The sequence below is a fragment of the Argentina anserina genome, chromosome 6 (assembly GCF_933775445.1).
Source record: "Argentina anserina chromosome 6, drPotAnse1.1, whole genome shotgun sequence".
In the NCBI taxonomy this organism is placed as follows: domain Eukaryota; kingdom Viridiplantae; phylum Streptophyta; class Magnoliopsida; order Rosales; family Rosaceae; genus Argentina; species Argentina anserina.
In genome coordinates, this window is record NC_065877.1 from 5217741 (window position 1) to 5239423 (window position 21683).

Consider the following 21683-nt stretch of genomic DNA (forward strand, 5'->3'; position numbering starts at 1 on the left):
AAGTCACCGGTGGTTGTTTCAAAGGAAAAAAACTTTGTGAGATACGAGGTGAAAAGGCAGTTAGAAATGGTCGGTTTGAGTTTCTAAAAAACCGATCAAAGTAGTTCGGTTTCAATTTGAGCCAAAAACCGAACCGAACTGAGAATGAGAGAATGAAACACTCATGTATCTTGAAGAACTAATTACAGGTCACCAGTGGCTGTTTCAAAGGAAAAAGAAATACTATAATTTGTGAGATATGAGGTGAAAAGGCAGTTACAAATTCGCCCACATAGCCCATCTACATGCAACACTATCATTATGATCAATAACACACGTGGGTTTATAAAAATTTAGATCACTTCATCCATTATCAATTTATTTTATAAATGAACTTCAAATCACTTTATTATGATATTAGAACAGAACGGGTTACCCACGTCCACATGTGAAGCCCAAACGACCACACGAACTCCACATCACTCAAAATAATATCCACGTGTATGGCTTGAAAATTTAACACGTGAGAACGTGTTGAGAATATACATCACATTGAGAATTGAGACATAACTTGTGAATTTATAAGGGTTTAAGTCACTCTATCCATTGCTAATTGATTTTAGATGTGAACCTCAAATCACTTTATCATTTACAAATTGGAGAAGAAGAAAAATTGCACACGAAAATGAGGGATCTAAAACATTAAAAGGATATTTACACACATTTACCTATATAACATATTATTTTCCAGAGCCCCCAATATACAAGCAGGAATTGATTCCTACAAATGTGACCTTCAACACCGGAGGCTAATGAATATTATAGCATACACATGGTAGAGCGCACCCTACCTATACTTTCCAGAACTTCCAGACCCATCAATAGCAAAGTTAGCGCAGTGGAACGTATCACACAATGGTCCAGATGCACCAAGTAATCCTCAATAGCACCGTAATCCTCAACAGCAAACTTGCGATTGAGGCTCCATCTATTTGCACTGCCTTCCAATACAAAAGGCTTATCCAACCAATCATAAAAGAATCTGCATTTTCATCTACCTTGGGAATTGTCATCGGCATAGATTGACGCGCAAGCATCTGCAGCACCAGCAGCAAGCAGTACTTCATACGGATGGAAGGCTAGGCAACTAACTGGACCAATTTTTTGGGCCATAAACGAAGGGTAGTATCTAATGGTGCCTAATTGTTCACCCTCCAAGCTAAAGACTTTTATGCGCTGCTTGGCTGAGCCACTGGCAATGAGCGGAGCATGTCTATGAACAGCTAATGCTGTGAGTGAACCCCTGTGAGCTATGATTGTAATGTAGGGATCTCTACTATTTCTGATATCAAGGAATTGAATGTCACCAGCCTGACATGCACTTACAATCTGTACGAAGGCAACATGACAGATAAGCTACAGTAACAGATAAAAAATGTACAAGCATACTGCAAATGGACCATGTGGAATATACTTTATCATAGCCAATGACAGAATTGTCACTTCTTACCTTAGAAGGATCAAGCCCCGGTTGAAAGCCAATCCCCACAACTCTTTCTGCCTGCTGAGTGTTCCCTACACCTCCTCTTTCCATCTTCTGCGCGTTTCCTACAACTCTTTCTAGCTTTTGAGGGTGCGGCCGCATATCACAGACAAGCCTAAGTATAAAGGAGGCACAGTAAGTAAATCAACTGAATGCACTTCCCATCGCAAAACAAATAAGAATATATGTCAATATAAAGGACCAAAGGTTCAAAAAGAACAGCGGTCATAGCAAACAAGGATAGATCCTTAGGTCGTATATAAAAGAATAGTTACAAAATCAAAGGCAGTCCACTGGTGATGTTTGCATCATGCAACAAGATAATTTGAGTGCTTACATTTCAGGAGTTCGCACATCATAAAGCCTAACAGAACCATCAACAAAACCAGCTGCAAATTGACTTCCATGAACTTGAGATGCAGCCTACACAGATAAGATAAGGCAGAATAGCTTATCATCAAATTAATTTTCCAGTAAGTTCATTACATACACTAACAAATTATAAGTTTAATGAGATCAAATTAATTCATTAAACACTGCTAATTATAAGCAAGCATACATAATATACGTGATCAGGTATAACTCACCAATGCTGAAATGCTACAATCTGATTGAGAATAAATAGAATTAACAAGCTGCTCCTTCTCAAGATCCCAAAGCATGATGGAGGATAGCTCACCAGAGGCATACTATCAACGTAAAAATGAAGCAAGTACACAATAAGAACAAAGGAAAATTGACAAAATGTACATCATACCATAAGCACAATAACTTAAGCAAGCATACCAAATATCCAGATTGCTGCTGCCAATCCACAACAGCATTCAGACTTCGCACACCAGGTTTATGTCCTTGAATTGAAGAAAATGCTGTAACAAGCTTCTGTTTACCCTTCAAAGTATAATCTTTCCAAATCCGAACGTTTCCATCGCCTGTAAATATGATCACAGAGAAAATAAGTGGCAAGTATAAGGAATTTTTGGACTGATAAAGCTTCCTAACCAAGCAATTTATATCCCTTAGCGTAGAAGTTTACTTGAAGCAGCAAGAAGCAAACTGTCGTCAAGTTCATTCACAAAGCAAAGCTTGGAGATTCCTTTGTCTGGAAAATCGTGGTTATCAAAGCTGTTCAGAAGGATAGCCTCCTTGGCTTCTTGGTAATTCCATACCCTACAAAACAATAAAGACATAATAAATCAGTCCCTTTTGATATATCACTTAAAAATTACAGAAAAATTGCACTCACATTGTTAACAAAATGACAAACAGCAGTCACAGCTATTTGACACACTTTACCAGAAGCCGTAATAAGTTGAAGACTTTCAACCACATTTGTATTTTTATCTTCGTGAGATGGTTTAGAAAGAACCAGAATTAAGATAGAACAGAGGCTTTCTATTTCAAAAACATGTCAACATGATGCTACCTAACAAAGTTAAGCTCTATATCTCATGAACATTTCAAAATGCCAAAAGAAATTGAATACAAGTAAAATCCTACAAACCTGATTCTTTCATTCTCATCAGCCGCAATTACAATAGGAGAGAATGGTTCCAGTAAGATGGTTTTCGTGCCCGTTTCAAATCTTGTGTCCCAGCTTGCAATTTGGTTATTAAGCTTGCTAATAGCTGACCGATAACATGGAAGTATATGTTAATTTCATTACCAAATACTATTTAATTAGGACTCATAAATGACAGAAAGATTAGAGAGGAAAACCAACATGAGTGCCGGCATTTAGCTATGTGCTCCATGGCAAAGTTTTCTCTTTCCTCTCTTCTAGTTAAAATTTCTTTACTGTCATCTGCCACTATAAGAAGTGGTTTGGAGAAGTGACCACAACTCCAATTGTAGATTGTTGATTGAGGAAGAAAACTTCGTTCTGAGGCACCAGAAGTTCCCCCAGAGCCTAAAAGAGGATCAGCTAATCCTGAATCTGGACTCATTAGATGAGGCCTAAATTCTAGGGAGCAAACTCTCCGCATTCCAGTTAAGTAATTTTGCCTAGGAGGACTGACAGGTGGAGTTCGGAAAGGCAAATGACCTGCCAATAACAGTGGAAAACCAAATAACTCAGATGAGGTGCAGTGATAGATTAATCTGACACCTAAAGCAACATGCTGTCATAAAATGGAGCTGAATGTGAGAAAAAATATAACAGAGCATGCCAACTTATTAACATTTTTGGTCCATAAAATTCTATTACCTCCATTCATATCAAACCATGAAGATGATCGAGCCAATCCAATTGGAGACGCTGTAATGGAATCACCAGGTCGAACACTGATACCAGTGGACTTTACAGGTTTTGCCACCACTTGTTCAATCCCTATAATAGCTAATACACGGCGACCAAGTTTTGCAATTCGTGGAGATGGATCTTTTGCCAAGGTACACATAGCTACTACACACTGAGAATACATTGCATTGTCCAGGGGTTTGGGTGTCAAATGGTTAACAATACCATTGCTCCCACCATCATCTAATATTCCAGAATCAGAATGATGAGATAAATCGTCAGACAATGGCGATCCATGCATAATTCCAGAACTTGCCAGGGGACTGCTGGTAGAAACTCTTCCATCCCGAACCGATGAGCTGTCATTGCCAACTCTCAAAAGTGGACCAATCTGAGATGAAGCACTACCAGGACCTTTAATAGTTACCATAGCAGGAAATGAAGTCACAAGAGAATTAGACTGTGGTTTCCAGTATGCAGCAGCAATTGACTTCAGGTGCTTGTTGTGTCCAAAGGCAAAGCGTCCTAGAGCTGACAAAACAAAGAAGAAATCATACATTAATACATTTTCCCACTAGATAATTCTTCATCGTAGATAACAGCCTAATGTTTGAAATGGAAATGGAAAGGAAGCAATACAAGCTATGCGACCATTAACTGGTAGTCAAAATCTCATAACAACTACTAAGCAATGAATATTCCAACCACAAAAATATGACTATAAAGTAGCTCATGCATACCAACAGCAACTTCTGCTCTAACAAGAGGACTCCCATCTGAAACAACAGTTAATAGGCTTCCAATGATACTAATTTCAGCCCTGATCCTTTCATCCTCATCATATTCATCATCTCCACCATTGCCATCCCTACTTGATCCTGAACCCACATCAAGCAGGGTGCCCAATGCGAAAACAGCAGAAGCCCTAACCTGAAGTAAATCATCTCAATAACTAAGTGACAGAACATTAACGTAAGGTCCAAAGTGTGATATGTTAAAGAACAAAAACAGTCTTCAAATGGTAAAAAAGTAAACCTCTGGTTGGGGCTCAGAAAGTAGAGGAGCACATATTGCAGGAGCATCTGCCTGCAAACCAAATATTTGGGCCTCTGTGAAATCCTCCCATAGTTTCCCAAGACAAAGGCAAAGCCACTGAAGAAATAGGGGTTCAGTTTGGGTGTCATTTGGTGTTGGGCCCTGAAGGTGCTTCAAACAAACATGGATTAAACCTGCTTCGATACAAGCTTCCTGGCCACGTCTATGGCCATCAACTATTACAGCCAAAACGAAAGCAGCCATTGCACGCTGCTCTGGGTATGCTTCCATGCTGTCAAGAAACCTGATGAAATATGTATGACCCCCATCCTTCACTAGATCCACCTGGCATGACTGGAAACCATGAAACAGCACAGCATGAGTACCAATCTAACAAAAAAGGGCTGTTGTATAGAAACTGAAAAGTAGCTCATAAAGACGTTACATAAATAAAATGGAACGGAACAGACTTGGCTGATAAGGTTTAAGGCAAGTATCATTTCAATGATAAACTGGACATGTAGACATGAATGATAAAGCACCGAATAAGTCCCAAAAGGGACATTATGACATTCAGTACACTATACATATCATAGTAGTATATCATAGTGGTTGATAAATATATCATAGTAGTATTGCCTTGCAAAGAATGTTCTGCAGAGATCCAGATATACCTTGTCAAGTGCAAGAATTTTTGTCCAGATGAATACAAGAATCTGACGTAGTTCGGGTGTCATCGTTTGCAACAGCTTCAATACATATGGAAATATTCCAACAGACAATGCCTACATAAAACAAAAATGATTTGAAATAGTAATGACTCATTAGTGATTAGTTATTACTCATCAGATGGAATATGGGATGGAAATTCAAGAGAAAAATACCAGATCTACAGCCCAGGGTCCCATATCAAGGAATCTTCCGAGGAGAACTAGAGCTCGAAACCGATGGCATTGACTAAGTAAAACCTAATAAATAGTTGATACACGAGGATTAACAATATTTCAAAATTAGATGAGCAGAATATATATATATAAGAAAATCAGGTTCCTAAGTAATGCTAACAGACCCACACGTTTTCCCCACACCCACTATTATAAATTAACCTCTCCTACTTCCTTTCTCATTTTTCTTCTGATAATTTTATCTCTTTTGTAATGTTTTTCTTGAAGCACTTGGCATGCAGAGACAGATGCCAAGAAGCCAGTCATCACTGAATGGACAAAGGAAATAGAAATAATCTTGACCAATACTTCCTAGGACTACCATGTCATTTTGCCAAGTTAAATCGGCAGCAGGCTATAATGAATGTATTTATATTACCATGGTGTGCATATTTATACTAATATTAATATAGTAGATGACCAACTAACAATGGTGTAAAATCCTAAAGGATGCCTCAGTAACAATTTACGACCATGGTCAACCCACCATGGCAACCAAAACTCAATACGATAGGATGACTTCAAATGTTTTTAATAGTTAATGCTCCAAGCTTTTAGTCAACCCAAACTAGTTCAAGTGACACGTAGAGTATCAGACCTGAAGAACAATAGGCAACTGCTCCGGCGGTTTCTTAAGTTCAGACCCGTGGTCCAGCCATACCTCAAAAGCAGTCAACTGCTCGGTGAAAAATGGACTTGGCTGGTATAACAAAAAAAAAGTTACAGAAAGTCGAAGTCAATATGATAAACACCACTGCACAAGAAATCCACAGAAAATTTTGATAGACAAATCATGCAAATGCATAGAAATCCACAATGATATGAAGCACCTGAAACTCAGCATTAGGATCCTCAACCAACAATGGAAGCTGAGAAAGACATATCTCAGCAGCCATGTCCCATGCGTCCCTGCAGAGTGCACACAAAAAAGTGATGAATGATTCAATAACAGATGAAGCATAAACTTAAGAATTATAGCCTTTAGTACCACATGTGGTGCTGATGAGTAGAAGGCAGCTGTGGATGAGAGATCGGAGAGCAATTTGCAGACCGCATAATCCGCTCGGCAAGTAAAAAGTTTCGAAACAGGCTGGCAACTAGCAAATCTTGTCTGAATAGTCTCTGGAAAAGATCTGCAAAACAAATATATGCATACAAGCTGTAAATAAACAGGTGATTCGAAGATATTAGACTATGATAGACCATAAACGTGAATACCAAATGATAAATTCAAAAATTACCATGAGGAAGAACATTCCAAGCAATTGTGTCAGTGACAGCAGTAAAAATCCAGTTCAGTTCACCCAAAAGGGTTTTCCGATCATTTTGACGGCCAGGAATTTTATCTATCAGTGAATAATCAAGAGACTCATGCAGTAGGGATCGTGTACAGAACCTGAGACATAACAAATGAATAATTAGAATCCCCAATTTAACTTATTATTGATACGTAATGAAACATACATCACATTCATACAAGACATTGGAATGATAGCATGCCAGAATATAGCTAGGCACGAAGTAAAGACATCAGCAAGGAAATAAGTTCACCATCTTAGAGCCATCTTGATGGGAGTTGTGAGGCACGAAGTAAAGACATCAGCAGGAAATTCAGCACTCTGTGGAAGAGTCTCATGTGCTTCACAAGCAGCAAGCAGGATACAATCTCTTGGAGATCCAGAGCTAGAGCCAGCCCAATCATGAAGCTGAGCCAAAAACAAGTAGTCGAAAAATTTATTCAGAAGTGGAGACTTTAAGAATTTTATACCAAATCGCAATATTAAAGACATACATCAATTCATACAACATGTATAACTCAATTGTCAGATACCTCATTGAATGAATTGATGATCATGCCAGCAGCAGAACAGTCAAAGACATAGATTGAAGGTGTCTTTAGCCAGGAATCAAGGTCACTAATTGGCAAGGGGATATACTGTGTATAACTCTGCACCCCAAAAAAAAAACGTTATGACAGAGGGTAAATTAAAATTAACATTGCATCATAAAGACAGAAGGCTTCAATTTAGTAAAAACCTTATTAAATAGCCAAATTTCACCATTAGCAGTTGGCTTGGGAACCCCATGACCATTATAATGAAAAAGTACTCTCTCAGACTTGGCATATTTGCGGCATGTACTACAAAGCTTCTTGATTTCCTCAACAGTAGGATCAAGCTGGACCCTGTATTTAGCCTGTAAGAATTGTAAAAGCCAAAATCAATACTCAATGTAAAACAAGACTAGAAAAATAACAGTGCACCAGCGGACTCACTCACCCTTGGTTGCCATCTTTCATACTGTGTACTCAAGGTTTTACCAATTGTTTCAAGAGCTTTTGTTGGAGCCATAGAAAATGGATCTGCAAAAAACAGAAGAAAACATGAACAAACCTCAACCAGTATAAATGAGACGTTCACTGAGGAATAAATTGCAACATGAGGAAGTAAACAAATGTATGTGGCAGAAAGATTTTAACAGAATATGTTTAGACCTTTATCAAACAATATGAACATATGCAACAAAAAAACATAATTATAGTCCCTAATATCGATTTTGAATTCGAGCGCTTTGAGCATTCTAAGTAATGGAAGGATCTCGACACAACACTTAACACACAAAACCAAATAATCAACATTAGGAAGGATAAAGCAAAAAGAAAAAAGAAGTTAACAACCAATACATGATCAACATCTAAAGAAATAGAAAAAAAAATAGCAGCATAATAGCACCTATCCAGCACTCCATTCTGGCACAGGGAGATATCTTAATTACATCGGGCGGATCAACGCTAATGTTTAAACATAATACTAGAGCTACGCATCCTGTCTTCATCTGCACAGAAATTGGAAGTTAGAAAGCAGCAGTCATATACATGATCAATACAAGCTTTTTGGATCTCTACAAGCAGATACTAAACCAAGAAACTTAACTTATGTAAATTTCAAGTACAATATTATATAATATTTACAAAATCCCATGCATTAAGGATTGGTCATTGGTTTCCATACCAGCATAATTGCACATTGCAAAAGTAAGAACTTCATATACATAATGCATTGTTAAAACACAGCTACATAACCAAATATTAAACCACATCAGATGACAGGCAGCCACTCACATAGGAAACAGCTCAATAACCACCCCTACTATCCTAAGCATCCAAAGGCAACTATGTTGAACTCCCCAATGATGTAAGAAGTATACTTTACACATCAAATCTCTTGGTCTAATAACATCAGAAGTATCACCAATACTTCTAGAAACCCCTTATCTGCGTAATAGAGACGGAAGATACTTTATAAAAATTTAAATATTCCAAAAGCCATGCATAAAATTTTGTCAAACGGAGTTCATCCGAAGTATAATAATTCTGAAGTCGCTCCATCTCAGTAATAGAAACTACAGGAAATTCAATTGGTCATATATAATCCATCGAAGTGTTCCAACCATAATACCGTAATTTCCTGCCACATCATACATTCCGGGATATCACTTCCTTTTATATTTTATAGAACTATTGAATTTTGTCTACAAATAATTTGATATCCATCAAATTATCATCAGTAAGTACATATTGACAGGTACTGCTAGTATAAAAGCCGTTAATCGAATCCGTTTCAACGAATGGAAATCATACAATGATTACAATCAGTACAACCAAAGTCAGCACGCAAATGTGGAAACGTTGTAGCACAAAACATCAATTACTTAATTATAATCAATTCACCTTTCATATCATTACATTGGCTAAAACAAAGCGAAAAATCAAATAATTTTCAGGTCACTGATCCTAAAATTAACACTCACTAGAGCTATAATCAAAACTGTTCAACATCAAAATCAAACAGGGGAAGCTTACTCGATCTTTGGGCCGCCATTTCGAAACCAAACCGCTATCAGAAGGACCAGTAGGCACTCGGGCCTCGAACGAGTCGTGCCGGAGCTCACACAGCACAATAGTCTGGGGCAAGTACGCCATGCTCGTCGTCGTCGTCCCCGTACCACCGGTGGCATTCTCATAGCTACTACTCGCAGTCTCCGAGTCTCTTCTCAAATCGCCGTCGTTGTGGCTAGAATCGCAGTCGTCGAAGTGGTTGGAGACAACCGCCGCCGAGGATTGCGAAAACCGGGAGGCCATTAAATCCCCCAATGCCATTCAAATCACCAAAACCCCTTCAAGAACACACATAGCACTCAGAATCAACACCTCCGCCGTAATCGAAAAACCATCCGCCGCCGGAAAACCTAGAGTCCTATTGAGATCGAGACACGAAGAGGAAGAAGTGGAGGTTCGTTTTTGTTACAGAGGTGAGTGCTCTAATCAACGAAGCCGCTAAACCAGCGGCGCATGGAGATTCGCCTGAGGAACGACAGAGAATCCAGCTCGGAAATTCGCCTCCGGCCAACCCTAGAAACCCTACGAGCCGAGCCAGAAGAGGAAGAAGAAGAAGAAGAAGAAGCGCATAAAACAATGGTGGCGGCACAGCGTGAGAGAGAGAAAATAAAAATGAAAATAAAAAAAGAGAGAGAGAAAGAGAAGCACAAATGGAGGAGAGAGAAAGAGAGTGTGTTTAATTTGGCGAGATCTTTATCGGGTCCGGGTCACGGGTCGGGCCCGTTTTCCGATCTTCTCTGTACGGTTTTTTCTTCCTATTGTTTTACCCCTCTGACGAGAAAGCGAAGGTTGGTGCGGTTAAAAACCATTCTTAGTCGGCACGCATTTTTTTAAAGAGGGGGTGTTGGTGGTACGATTTTTTACCGGGGACAGTCCAAGTCAGCAGTGTCAGGGGCAGTCATACTCTGATTTTACTGTAGGGATGGTGTTTCTTTTTTTCCCTTATTTTGCTAAGAGCTATATTCTAGGACAAGAGTTTGTTGTGGCCTCTATTCGGACTGTCCTTCCCGGCAAAAACCATTCATGGGGTCTACGCCTTCTCCTATGCCATCAGGCAACAGCTTTACCACTACCCTACTCTAAGTCTTACTTTGTCATTTCATGTTCTAGTGCTCATTGGGTGTACTGTACGACCAAAAAATAATAATAAATACTATGATTTTCCGATAAATAAAATGATGAATTACATATTAGTCCAATTCATGGCTTATATTTTAAATTAAGGACACTCAAACATTTTTTCTACATAAGACCATTTTTTTCATAAAATGGCTTCTACTATAGGCATTAAAGTTGAATGAAATTACAGACTGTCATTAGAGTTATAAAAACACTCAAATATTATCTCCTCCCTAGCTAGGTCTCCAGCAAGATCTCCAACGCCTTTCTATCAGCTTCGGCGAGATCCTGGCCGACTCTGACAACTTCTGGCCAGCTCTAGTAATGTTCCAAAAAACACCTATCGGCTCTGGCAGGGTGTCAAGCAGCTTCCGCATAACTCTGGCAAACTTTAATAATGACATAAAAGATATTGTCACATACACCAAAAGTTACTGTCACCATTAGTAAAACGTACTCTGATGAGATTTCATGCAGCCTCTGACGAGATCTCAAAAGTTATTATCGAGTCACACAAAAGATACTACTAAGCCAGACAAAAGCTACTATGAAGCAAGACAAAAGTCACTACTAACAACAAACAAAGCAAATAACAAAAATAAATAAAGCTAATATAAACAACAAACGAAGCTACTACCGAGCCACACAAAATATATTACTATTCATGTCTACCAAAGCTATTATGAAGCATAACAAAAGCTACTACTAACAACAAACAATGCTACTACCAATCGCAAACAAAGCTACTACCAACAATAATAAAAGATATTGTCACACGCAAAAAAATCATACTATAGTAAAATCTGAAGTAAAACAAAAGGTACTACCGAGCACAATAAGGGCACGTTTGTTTCCCCGAAATGTCTAATTTCAGACTAAGTCTTTGCTTAGTCGCGGACTGTGCTGACTCGGATTAGGGTACAATAATTCATGACCCATGTTTGGTGCAGTCTCGGACTAACGAACATAATTAATAGAATAGTCAAGTCTCACGTTTGACGAACCACCAAACAAATGCTAATATGTCTTCAACCGAAAGCTACTATACAGGCTATGCCCGCCACGTTATGTAATTGAAGCCAGGACATACAAACAAGAACAAATCATGATCACTCTTTTTGAACTAGGCTAAACGTTGGAGTTGAGCGAAACAAAATCTTCCATATCGAGAAGAGAGCATGGTGGCTCAGTCGAGTCATGGATCGCCGGAAAATTGTGTCTAGTATGGAGGATGGCTGGCTTCGATGGCTGTCTTGCTAGAACATAGGTGTGCGGTTGGCAGTTGGCGGTTGGTGGCAGACACTGCGGGGTCAAATGAGGGCGCCCTTTGACGGCGGCCTTGGTGAGGACGAAGGCGCGCGATCGGCGGCTAATTGTTGTGCGGTTTAGATCCGATCATATCTAAGAGAGAGATTGCCAACAACGATCATGCACCTACTCCGACGTCGATTGCTCCCACTAGCGGAGATTGAAGAAAAGCGAAGTCAAAAATTGAAGGAAACAAAGTCGGAGCTCGATCTATACTTACAATCCGAGCATACGAGCCTCTTTCGTTGATTCATCGAGGCATGAAGGCTTCATGGTTGACGCTTCGGATCTCCATCTTTAGGGCAAAAGCGTGGAATAGAGGAGTGGTGGCAAAGTAGATCAGCGCGTGTTGAGCTTGCATCGCACAAAGTCAGAGACAATGGTAGCTCACTACAAAGATCGTCAAGCCGGTGGGGGAGTTGTGTTGGGCTGGTGGCGAAGGGAGTTGGAGAGAAATTAGGGATTAGTGGAGAGAGTCGAGTGAGTAATTTACCGAGGGAGAGTTAAATCAGCTTTAACAGAGGTTGTTTTCGTCCAAGCATGAAAACAATTTGGGCCAACTTATGTGGGAACAAAGTTTTGAGTGTTCTTATATGAGAGAAGGTGTTAAAAATTGTCCTTCAATGATATTTTCTATAAACGTAAAAGCATACGTTGAGAATTTAGAAGTGAAATTTTGAATTTATAGCTCTTTGTGATAACGATGAGAGTTCACTTGTGATTATTTTGATCAAGACTAGTAAACCTATGAAGACCCGTAAATTTGAAAGGTTTTTCTTATGTAAAAGTATTTACACTTTCCTTATCTATGTGTGTAATGAGAGTTAATGGCAAATGACTATCTTTAAACACAGATACTTACTTATAATCTTTGATATTGCGATAATTAGTAGTAAATTCTGATGCCATAACAAGCATATTATCGTCCTTTTTTCTTTCTTTTATAAGGCATATTCTTGGTTGTTTAATTTTTTTTTTCCTGTTTTTATCTTTTTGTGTGAAAGTTTTTTTTTTTGTCGTTTGACAACACTTTATAACGTAACAATGCATATCAGATGCTTCTATAAGAAATACCAAACTTGGCTTAGTTACCAAATATATCCACATTTACCTTATTCAAACCTTACATAAAAGCAATAAAACTTTGATTGTGTATGGTTGGTAAAGTAGTCTAAATTCAAATCAGCATAATGTAAATGCAAAATCATACCTTGAATTTTACAATTATGAATGAGAAACATCCCTTTGCACACTTATCAAGTTTCAAAACAAGTATAGCATAATTTCGTGAAAAAAATAAAGAGAACTTACCCCTCACCGGAAAATGAAATTACGTGACGTGATAAGATTGAGATCCATGTCAATTCGGCAGATGTGCCAATAGGGATTGTGAATAGTATAGGCATTGATGCGGTGACGCACGTACCCTGACGTCACTGTGTCACTATCAATTGCGCATATATGTCCAGACCTTAGCTTACATGATTATCAAGCACTTCCATAGTTCCATATATACCGAATCAACACTCCGATTAGATTTATAATTCCTTATTCGAGCATGCTCAAGCAATAAGCAGGCCGTACACGTTTCTTCCTGTCTCATCCAACGTCCAAATTCCTTATATTTGATAATAACAGGTCCATCATACACGACAATTTGCATAATCAGCCCATGCTTTCGAATGTCAAGTTCGTGGGATTCGAAAAATCAGCAATAGTTTTTAAAAATTTTATTTTATAATTTTCATAATTTTTCTAAAAAATATATTGAAGTTTGTGAACTTAGAAAATAAATTAATTCACTAAACACATTGGTCAGATTATTTAAAAATTTAAGCTCGTAATCCGAGTCAAACTCAATCTTATTCAATTTTGAAATTCCAAAACGTAATATGATCAAGTGTTTTATAGTGTACACAACGGTTCTCATGATTTTGCATGGAATCTATGCTTCTTAACATGCTTCCGTATATTTTCTAGCTATACACTCAAACGACTTATATTAAAACTGGAATGACATGAAGTGTTCGTGGCCGCAAAACATGCACACTCTCAATAACCTGCTATAATATCGATAAAATATTATAATATTATATCCAAAACGAATTGAAGATTTATAAAGTGGCTCAACTTGTAAATTCCCTAATTCCATAAGCAAGGTTCTCATTTTCTCATATGGAATCTATAATCTCAACTAATATACATAAGCACTGAAAACAAAAATTAGTGTTTTTAGAATTTTAAAGTATTGAAAGTTCAAAGATCATACTCGTTGAACTACAGTGTAATTCCATTAAGTTTCTTATTGAACTCCCAAGAATTAGGATAACTTGATTCGAAACCAAAAAATAAAAAGACTGTAGTCGCTTGATAACCTGATAAACTTATAGGATGTCTAAAATTTACAAAAAACAACCGCAGCGAAGTAAACTTTTCTAATATACATGCTTGAAACTAAACACATTTTCAAGCAGAGGTTTCGAATTTTCAATTGGAGTGAAGTGGGAAGTACGGGCATGTTGCCGTATGGTACCAGAAAAGGTGTAGTGAAAACGAAAGGGGTAGTGAGTAGTGACGTTTTTTTAGTAGAGGGGAGGACGATCAGAGATATATATGATGACTGATGAGGATGGTGAGGTTACAGGTCTGGATGTTGGTTTTGCATGGATATAGAAGGAAAACAATAGAGCTCAGAAAGGGACTAAAGTCTTTGCATTATAAGGAGTGAAGCAGTGGATATCCTGCAAGGTAAAAATAAAAAAGTCCGAGATGGGGTCGTATGAGAGAGCACGTAAAGTAACAACTGTGCTCGTGATTGACAGAGATTGGTGAAAACGGGAGTTTAACGGGGATGAGCGAGGTTTCAACGGGGGCGGGTGACGTTGGAAGGAGAAGAACGGGGGATGAAACGGTGGGGAGGAGTGGAGGTCTGGAGGACGATGATGAGTAATTGCTTGTTTTTGGTGAGACAGTGGGAGTGGAAGTAACTGTTTGAGTTGATTGTTTGCGTATGAGGTGTAAAACCATTTGGGTTTTTTTTTTGGGGGATGTTGACTTTACTTTAGCAATGGAGATGAGAGACAGATTTGTTGATGAGTGAGGATGATTTGACATTTCAATGAAATGTTTTTGGTACCAAGCTCACTATTTTTTGGATCTTCCAATTAAATTCCTGAAACTCATGACTTGGAGCAATTTGCGCTATATGCATTTTAGTCATAACTTTATAGAACTGACGGGACGGACTTTTGCGAGGAAAGAGCGAAAATTAACCGCATTGATAAAAGCCCTGATATATGGTCAGTAGCTATTGAATTCTGAGTTCAAACTTGACTAATCTTTTATATTTACAATATATTGTTACGGGATAATTAATATTCTATTTTTGTGTATGTCTTAGTCTTATTATGTTTTCTGTTAGAGATAGATTCACATCTATGTAATAGATTAGGACTCCGAATCTTACGAGATTATGGTTATGTAATGTCTATATATATGACACATTATCAATTAATAAAGAGTTACGTTATGTTTCATTACGTCGTTATTATTCTCGTTTCGTTTCTCCTCAAACACGTTATCATGCACTTTGTTCTACAATGTCTGAGTAACGAGACCACCAGGAAAATGTTCAACCCTTGTCCTAAATCTTTTTCCTCCGGCATCATTTTTTCCGTGACTTCACCGGAAAATTACATCAGATTCTGAAAAATAGTTGTCGGACGACAAAGAAGAAAAGAGAAAACATGAGATTTGTTATGGGCACCCAGACTTTTATGTGGGCACCCCGTCTCCTTCATCACCTGCATCGGTCGACACCGCTCCGGCCTCCGTCTTCTTCTTCTGACGCCAGCCCAACGCGTCTCCCTCCTAGCGTGCACTAGCCGTAGGCCGACTTTTTGTCTAGCAGTCCAGCGTCACCTCCGCTTTCTTGGCTGCCCCTAGTGAGGCCCCGCCGTTTTTGAGAAACCAGCGCCGCCTTGCGCTCTCTACCCATAACCTGTGCGTTCTCTGCCTAGACCAGCGCTACTCAACTTCGCCGCCATCAAGCAGAAACCAACATCAAATCCTAGCGTATCCCCAATCAGTTTCCTCTCGACGTCGGTCGCCATCAAATAGAATTTGACCCGGTCATTCAAGGTGATCTCCGAGCATAACGCAGCATCCCAGCCTCGCATGCGCCTCCATCTGCAGTTAACGCATACCTGATGACGTTTTTCCAGTCCGGATTCCCAAATCGTCGACGAGGAACCGCGGCAGCCGTGACTGGACTCACAGTTGATCCGACCCGATTCCTCTGAAACCCGACCCAAGCCCGGGTCTTGGCCTTCTGCTAGCCCAACATCCCTTTTGGGCCTCAGACTCTTCCGAGCCCAATGGCCTATTGGCCCTATAACTCTATTTCCTTTTATGTTCCTATTTATTTTTAATCATTTATTTGCACGTTTTAGTTTTCTAACTATGTTTCACGTGCTCGTATAGAAAAAATGATCAATTGTCGTACCACTGTGATGACATCCATGCCTGAGACGGACGTTACTCACGCGCAATTTATGACATCAGTACGACGATCGAAAATGAATTCATCAATCAGCTTCATGCATGACGATCGATTTGCAAAGCAGTTTAATTATATACGGTCTATTTGGTAAACCAATAAGTATGTTTTTCTTAAAGTTGATGCTTGTGAACATATATATATATATATATATATATTATTGAGCGCTATTAGCATTCTTCATGTCTCTTTTCTGGCATTTCTTATAACGCCGATGAGACCAAAAAGGGATATGATTCCCTCTTGGTCAACGTTTTTCGTGTGACAGTCCTGGGGGAGTCACGTTATTATTTAAAGGGAATAAATCGATTTCGTGTGGTCGCCTGAGTGCACCGCTATTTTGGGTGCGATCATGAGAATCGCCGATATTCATCGATTATTTTATAACCATATACATCACAACCCTTTTAATTTCGGTTACATATTTAAATAGTTTCGATTATTCGAAACCTATACAACCCTCATTTCTTATGGATGCGTCGTCATCGCGACTGTTATTTGAATGTTTGACTTTTCTTAAACTCATGTCTATAAACGATAATCTCAAGGTCTACGTACTTATTTATTTGAGTTGAAATTCATTACTCTGATGCAGCATTATTTGTTGACAAAAGATCTCAAAAATAAAAATAATTCCATGAGACACACACACTTAACGTGATTCAATAATCGTCTATGACGTTGTATTACCAGAGTTGACCTTGATGCATGTTCCACATCCAAGAAACACATGCCATTTTTGACACCTGTATCTATTTCTTGAGGGAATTTTAGTGATAGAAACGTAACATTCTTCCATTCTCACGTAAGAAATTTTTTTAGCATCAGGCTAAGGCTCCGCCCGATCCGATATGCATGATTTTGTTCCTACAAACTTTTGTTTAGTCAATCTATTTTGACTATGTTTTCTGCTTACTATTTTTCAAGTATGACGTTGAGATTGCCATGTTTCTTGCTTGACTTTAGCTTAAGTCGTGTATTGGAATTAGAAGTTTGGTTGTGTTGTATTAAATATTGGCATATTCAATAAAATTTCTTGTATTATCTGTTTACAAGATGATCTCGTAAGAATTTTATTTGTCTTACCTTAGCATAAATGGTCAACATTTGCAACTCACGTGGTTTTTAAATTACCCATTTTTTTGTTACATGAGACCCTAATAGTAGTATATTGTGAATTTGGACCTTAAAATTGGAAAACGGACCTCGGAACGTTAAAATTGACGTCATTTTTTCGGTTATTGTTCCGGCGTTTCTGGCGTTTTGTCTGCCTTCGGTCCACTTGCCGGTGTTTCCGGTGCCACCACCCGGTTCCTGCTGGCGTCCCCTGTCAAACCTGCAGCTCCGGCCAACTTCGGCCGGTTTTCGGCGATTTTTTCGTCGTTTCTCGTTATTTTTCCTACATAATTCATGCAGTTTTTGCTGTCATGTTTTCTTAGTCCAAATTTCACCCAGTTTTGAGTTATGTTGACATGGTTTTCTGGTTAATTTTTCAGTTTTTCTCCACGTCGTGTTATAGCTCAAACAATTTTATTATTATTGGTGTCACCAGCACCAATTAGATGGTTTTTACCATCCTAATTATTTGATATTCAACTGCTCCAATACCATATTTTTCCAACTTTTAAGTTGTAGAATGTAGTTCTATTGTCATATGATACATTCGATAGGATTGGACTATTTGTTTTCAATCCTCTTTTTGACAATGCCCTATGGGGTATTGCTTGAAATTGTTCCCCGTGTTGTCGACTCTCTTAATTTATTTTGATGATGTCCCGCGGCGAAGTCGAGTGTCTTGCTGATTGCGTAACCACCCACACTGTTATAGGGGATAGATAGTTGTTTTACCGATCTCGTGCGAAGATTATGTTTTATATCTTCATGCCTTGCTGAGTTTTAAAAGGTCATATATGCCAATGATGAATTTTCATCTTGATATTTGTGTTGAGAATGGAGAGGAATAAATCTGTCAGATTTCATTGACAATAGCTTTGTTAGCCTGCAGACATAGTTTTGCTTGCCTGTAGCAGTAGCTTTATGAAACTCAAGATTCTTTGAATCATGGGTTCGGTTTTGCTGTCTTCTCGGTTTTGATATGATCATTTTTGGTCATTTTGAACGAGATATGATGATTCGAGTTCTTTGAAATTCACACGATCATCTATTGGGAGACCACCTCACCGGTGCAGCCGTGCTGCACACGGTGAGGCCGAGCCAACCCCTCTCGGCGGCTCCATGGCATTCAGGTCGTTGGTGGCGGCATCCCCTCCTTTACAAGAGCTCATTTACAGGATGTTGTGATGTCTCCCGTGTTTTCTAATACCTCCACGGTAATCTCGGATGTCTATCGCTCATCTTGCAAATCTTGTTCTCTTGCTATATTTCAAGGAAGTCCTTTATTTGATAAGGGTCTAACCGAGAACATTCCATTTTTACAAAGTATTTAAGGTGACATTAGTGGACCATATCAAACCGAATACAGACATTTTTCGTATTTTTATGGTAAAGGTTAAGAGCATCGACGCGTTGGTCACACATCACTTTGATATCCACAAAGAATAATGTATTTGCTAAGTTTTTTGCTATGATCATCATACTAAGGGCTCACCACCCTTCCCATCCTCTCAAATCTATTTGATTGGATACCGTTGGAGAGTTCACCTCCAAGACCTTTGATGATTTCGTTTTGCATGTCTATTGGAATCGTCGTTGAACATATTATTCCTCATGTTCATTCACTGCACGATCTAGTAGAGTTCAGACTTGGTTATGGGTACTAACCTGCCGATTTTTGTATGGGGATATGTAATGATGTTACATGCAGCGATACTTAATCATTTCAGATCCACAACTCACCAAGCGTTTAGTGCGTACCAGATGGTCACTGGATACGGTTCAAACGTTCTTTTCACTAACGCCTCTTTGGTTTAGTTGTTTATGTGTCTCTCTTGTAGTAATCTCAATAGGTTTATATGAAACGATTAAATATTTTGGTTGGTTATGATTTATGAATTACCAACACTTATACACTATTTCCAATCTACATTGTGGATCTATATCCTACGATATTAACAAACGGTCACTTTGATGAGACATACTTCCCGTCGTCAGAGGGAGATATGGAATGCTTTCATTCCAGTTTTAACGCCATGAATTGACGTGGTGTGACACTATGTCTCATTCAAATCTCGCACTACTGAAGTGCAACGCATTATCGACCTTCGGAATTTTAAAGATTCGATGCTCAATGACTTTACTGATATTGCGAAAGTGACAAGATCGCACATAAATGTTGTGATGTGCCGGTAAGGTTGGAACTTCCAAAATAAGGTAGAATTTCATATGACTTGGTCATAGCACCGTTGACACCATCCCTGATAGTGGGAAGGAAGCCGGTGATGGCACCATTGTACGTTGTGGTGTTGTCGGTGCCCGTGGTATTGCACCACAAAACAAGGGCGGCAAACACAAAGATGGACTAGTAAGGGTCATAGCTTCAGTCTTGGCTCCTACCTAGATGTGGTGGAGACCATTATTCTCTGGAATCAAAAATCCAGAAAGAAGCGAGGTGCGTAGGCACAAGTATTTCGCTCATCATCAAGAGATATTCTCTAAACATGTATATCAACTAAGTTTATGTGGGACGCTACCGACTCCTTTGTTGATGTTAGAGAAGAATAAAAATCTCTCAAATTGATCGTATAAAGCACGTGCGTGTGCTTAATGGATCGATCTCCTATGATTGATGATGTATTCGCTTATACTCTTATTCCGTTGTAAAGTATCAACGATGAACAACTTGACCGAAGTGGAAAGAATCAATACATGTTGAACTAGACTTGTTATATTAGTCATTATTCATAATTGTAATGAGAAAGATGAAGTCATGCGATATTTGCAGGACTTATGGCGCAAAGATCGTTTCATTACCCTAGTATTGACTACGGTGAGTCATATTATCTCGTAATGGACATAATTGTTTTATGCTACTTAATCAGTAGTAGTGTCCATGAAAACTGATCTGCCGCATATGATAATGGTCATAACATATATGTAAATTGATCTTGACGCAGATATGAGAGTGCCCGAGAGACTTTAAATACCTCAAGACCATGTGTCTAGTTCTACCTTTAGCGAATCAATACATTCCTCCCACACCAACGCCGCCAGCAGCTCATATACACTAGTGTACATGTTAGTGTTGATATTGACACTGTTAACATAGAGGATACATATGATTCCGTCTCGGACCAAAATCAGTCATTCATTGGTTCATCCCCCCCATTCCTTTGTGAAAGACACATTGAATGTGACAAATCAAAATCTATCCAGTTTTGTATGTCAATTTCAACGAGACCTACAGGACATCTCGTTCAATGAAATATGGTGAATTTGGTACAATTGGAAAGGTCTATGTGTCTACTTTCCAATAACACCAACCATTCGTTCATAGTTATCGTATTGAGTGAGTTATGGTCGTTTTAGCAAAGTAGGACAGTTATGTCCAAGAATTTTCAAGTTAGTCAACTTCGACAGAGCACTGTGAACTGCTCTGGTCGAATTAGGTTGTGAACTTTATGTCATTCAAAAGCCACGGGTGTCTACTTTCCATAACATTTTACGGTTCGCTGATACCTATTCTGACGAAAAAGTTATGGCCGTTTAAGTGAGTGAAAGTCATTCTACCCGAGAATCTGATTTTCATTGCAAATTCTTGTTTTAAGTTGTTATGCAATCTTGTTTCCTAATATCTAAGTTTGGCTATGTATAACATGTATGATCTAATGATGTGTGGTTAGATTAATGATTAATCATTAGCCCAAGACTACGTTTGAGAAGCATGTAATGAACGTTGTATACGTTGTTTTTTGTACTCCATGATTATTGCACTAATCAAGGGAAGTTGTTTAGTAGACTCTAGGGGGAGTCTACCTCACATGATGCTATCAAATGTAGACGGTGCGTTGTGCTCTTTTTCCCTTCGATCAAGCTTTTGTTTTCACCCAAGAAGTTTTTATTTTGCTTAACAAGGTTTTTACTGAGGCAATGATGTGTGTACC

The 21683-nt window shown here is 38.7% G+C and overlaps 1 protein-coding gene across 1 annotated transcript; it reads right to left on the bottom strand.

Moving 5' to 3' along the window:
• Positions 1 to 605: 605 nt before the first annotated feature.
• On the bottom strand, positions 606 to 10255 carry LOC126800220 (regulatory-associated protein of TOR 1). The gene is made up of 23 exons (XM_050527536.1): positions 9603 to 10255; positions 8473 to 8575; positions 8020 to 8102; positions 7778 to 7936; positions 7572 to 7688; positions 7292 to 7446; positions 6982 to 7136; positions 6729 to 6873; positions 6571 to 6649; positions 6339 to 6440; positions 5681 to 5764; positions 5471 to 5581; positions 4797 to 5150; positions 4502 to 4691; positions 3729 to 4292; positions 3246 to 3566; positions 3027 to 3150; positions 2559 to 2692; positions 2309 to 2454; positions 2110 to 2211; positions 1860 to 1945; positions 1490 to 1637; positions 606 to 1368 (listed from the first exon to the last, which is right to left on the bottom strand). Exons 1-23 carry the CDS (start codon positions 9897 to 9899, stop codon positions 1030 to 1032), a joined length of 4098 nt encoding a protein of 1365 aa, XP_050383493.1. The 5' UTR covers positions 9900 to 10255; the 3' UTR covers positions 606 to 1029.
• Positions 10256 to 21683: the final 11428 nt, after the last annotated feature.

Coding starts and splice junctions, on each gene's coding strand:
- LOC126800220 (XM_050527536.1), bottom strand. CDS start 9,899: ATGGCATTGGGGGATTTAATGGCCTCCCGGTTTTCGCAATCCTCGGCG. Junction 7,689..7,777: donor AAATTTGGCTATTTAATAAG/GTTTTTACTAAA, acceptor TTTGGGGTGCAG/AGTTATACACAGTATATCCC. Junction 2,455..2,558: donor TTTGCTTCTTGCTGCTTCAA/GTAAACTTCTAC, acceptor TCATATTTACAG/GCGATGGAAACGTTCGGATT.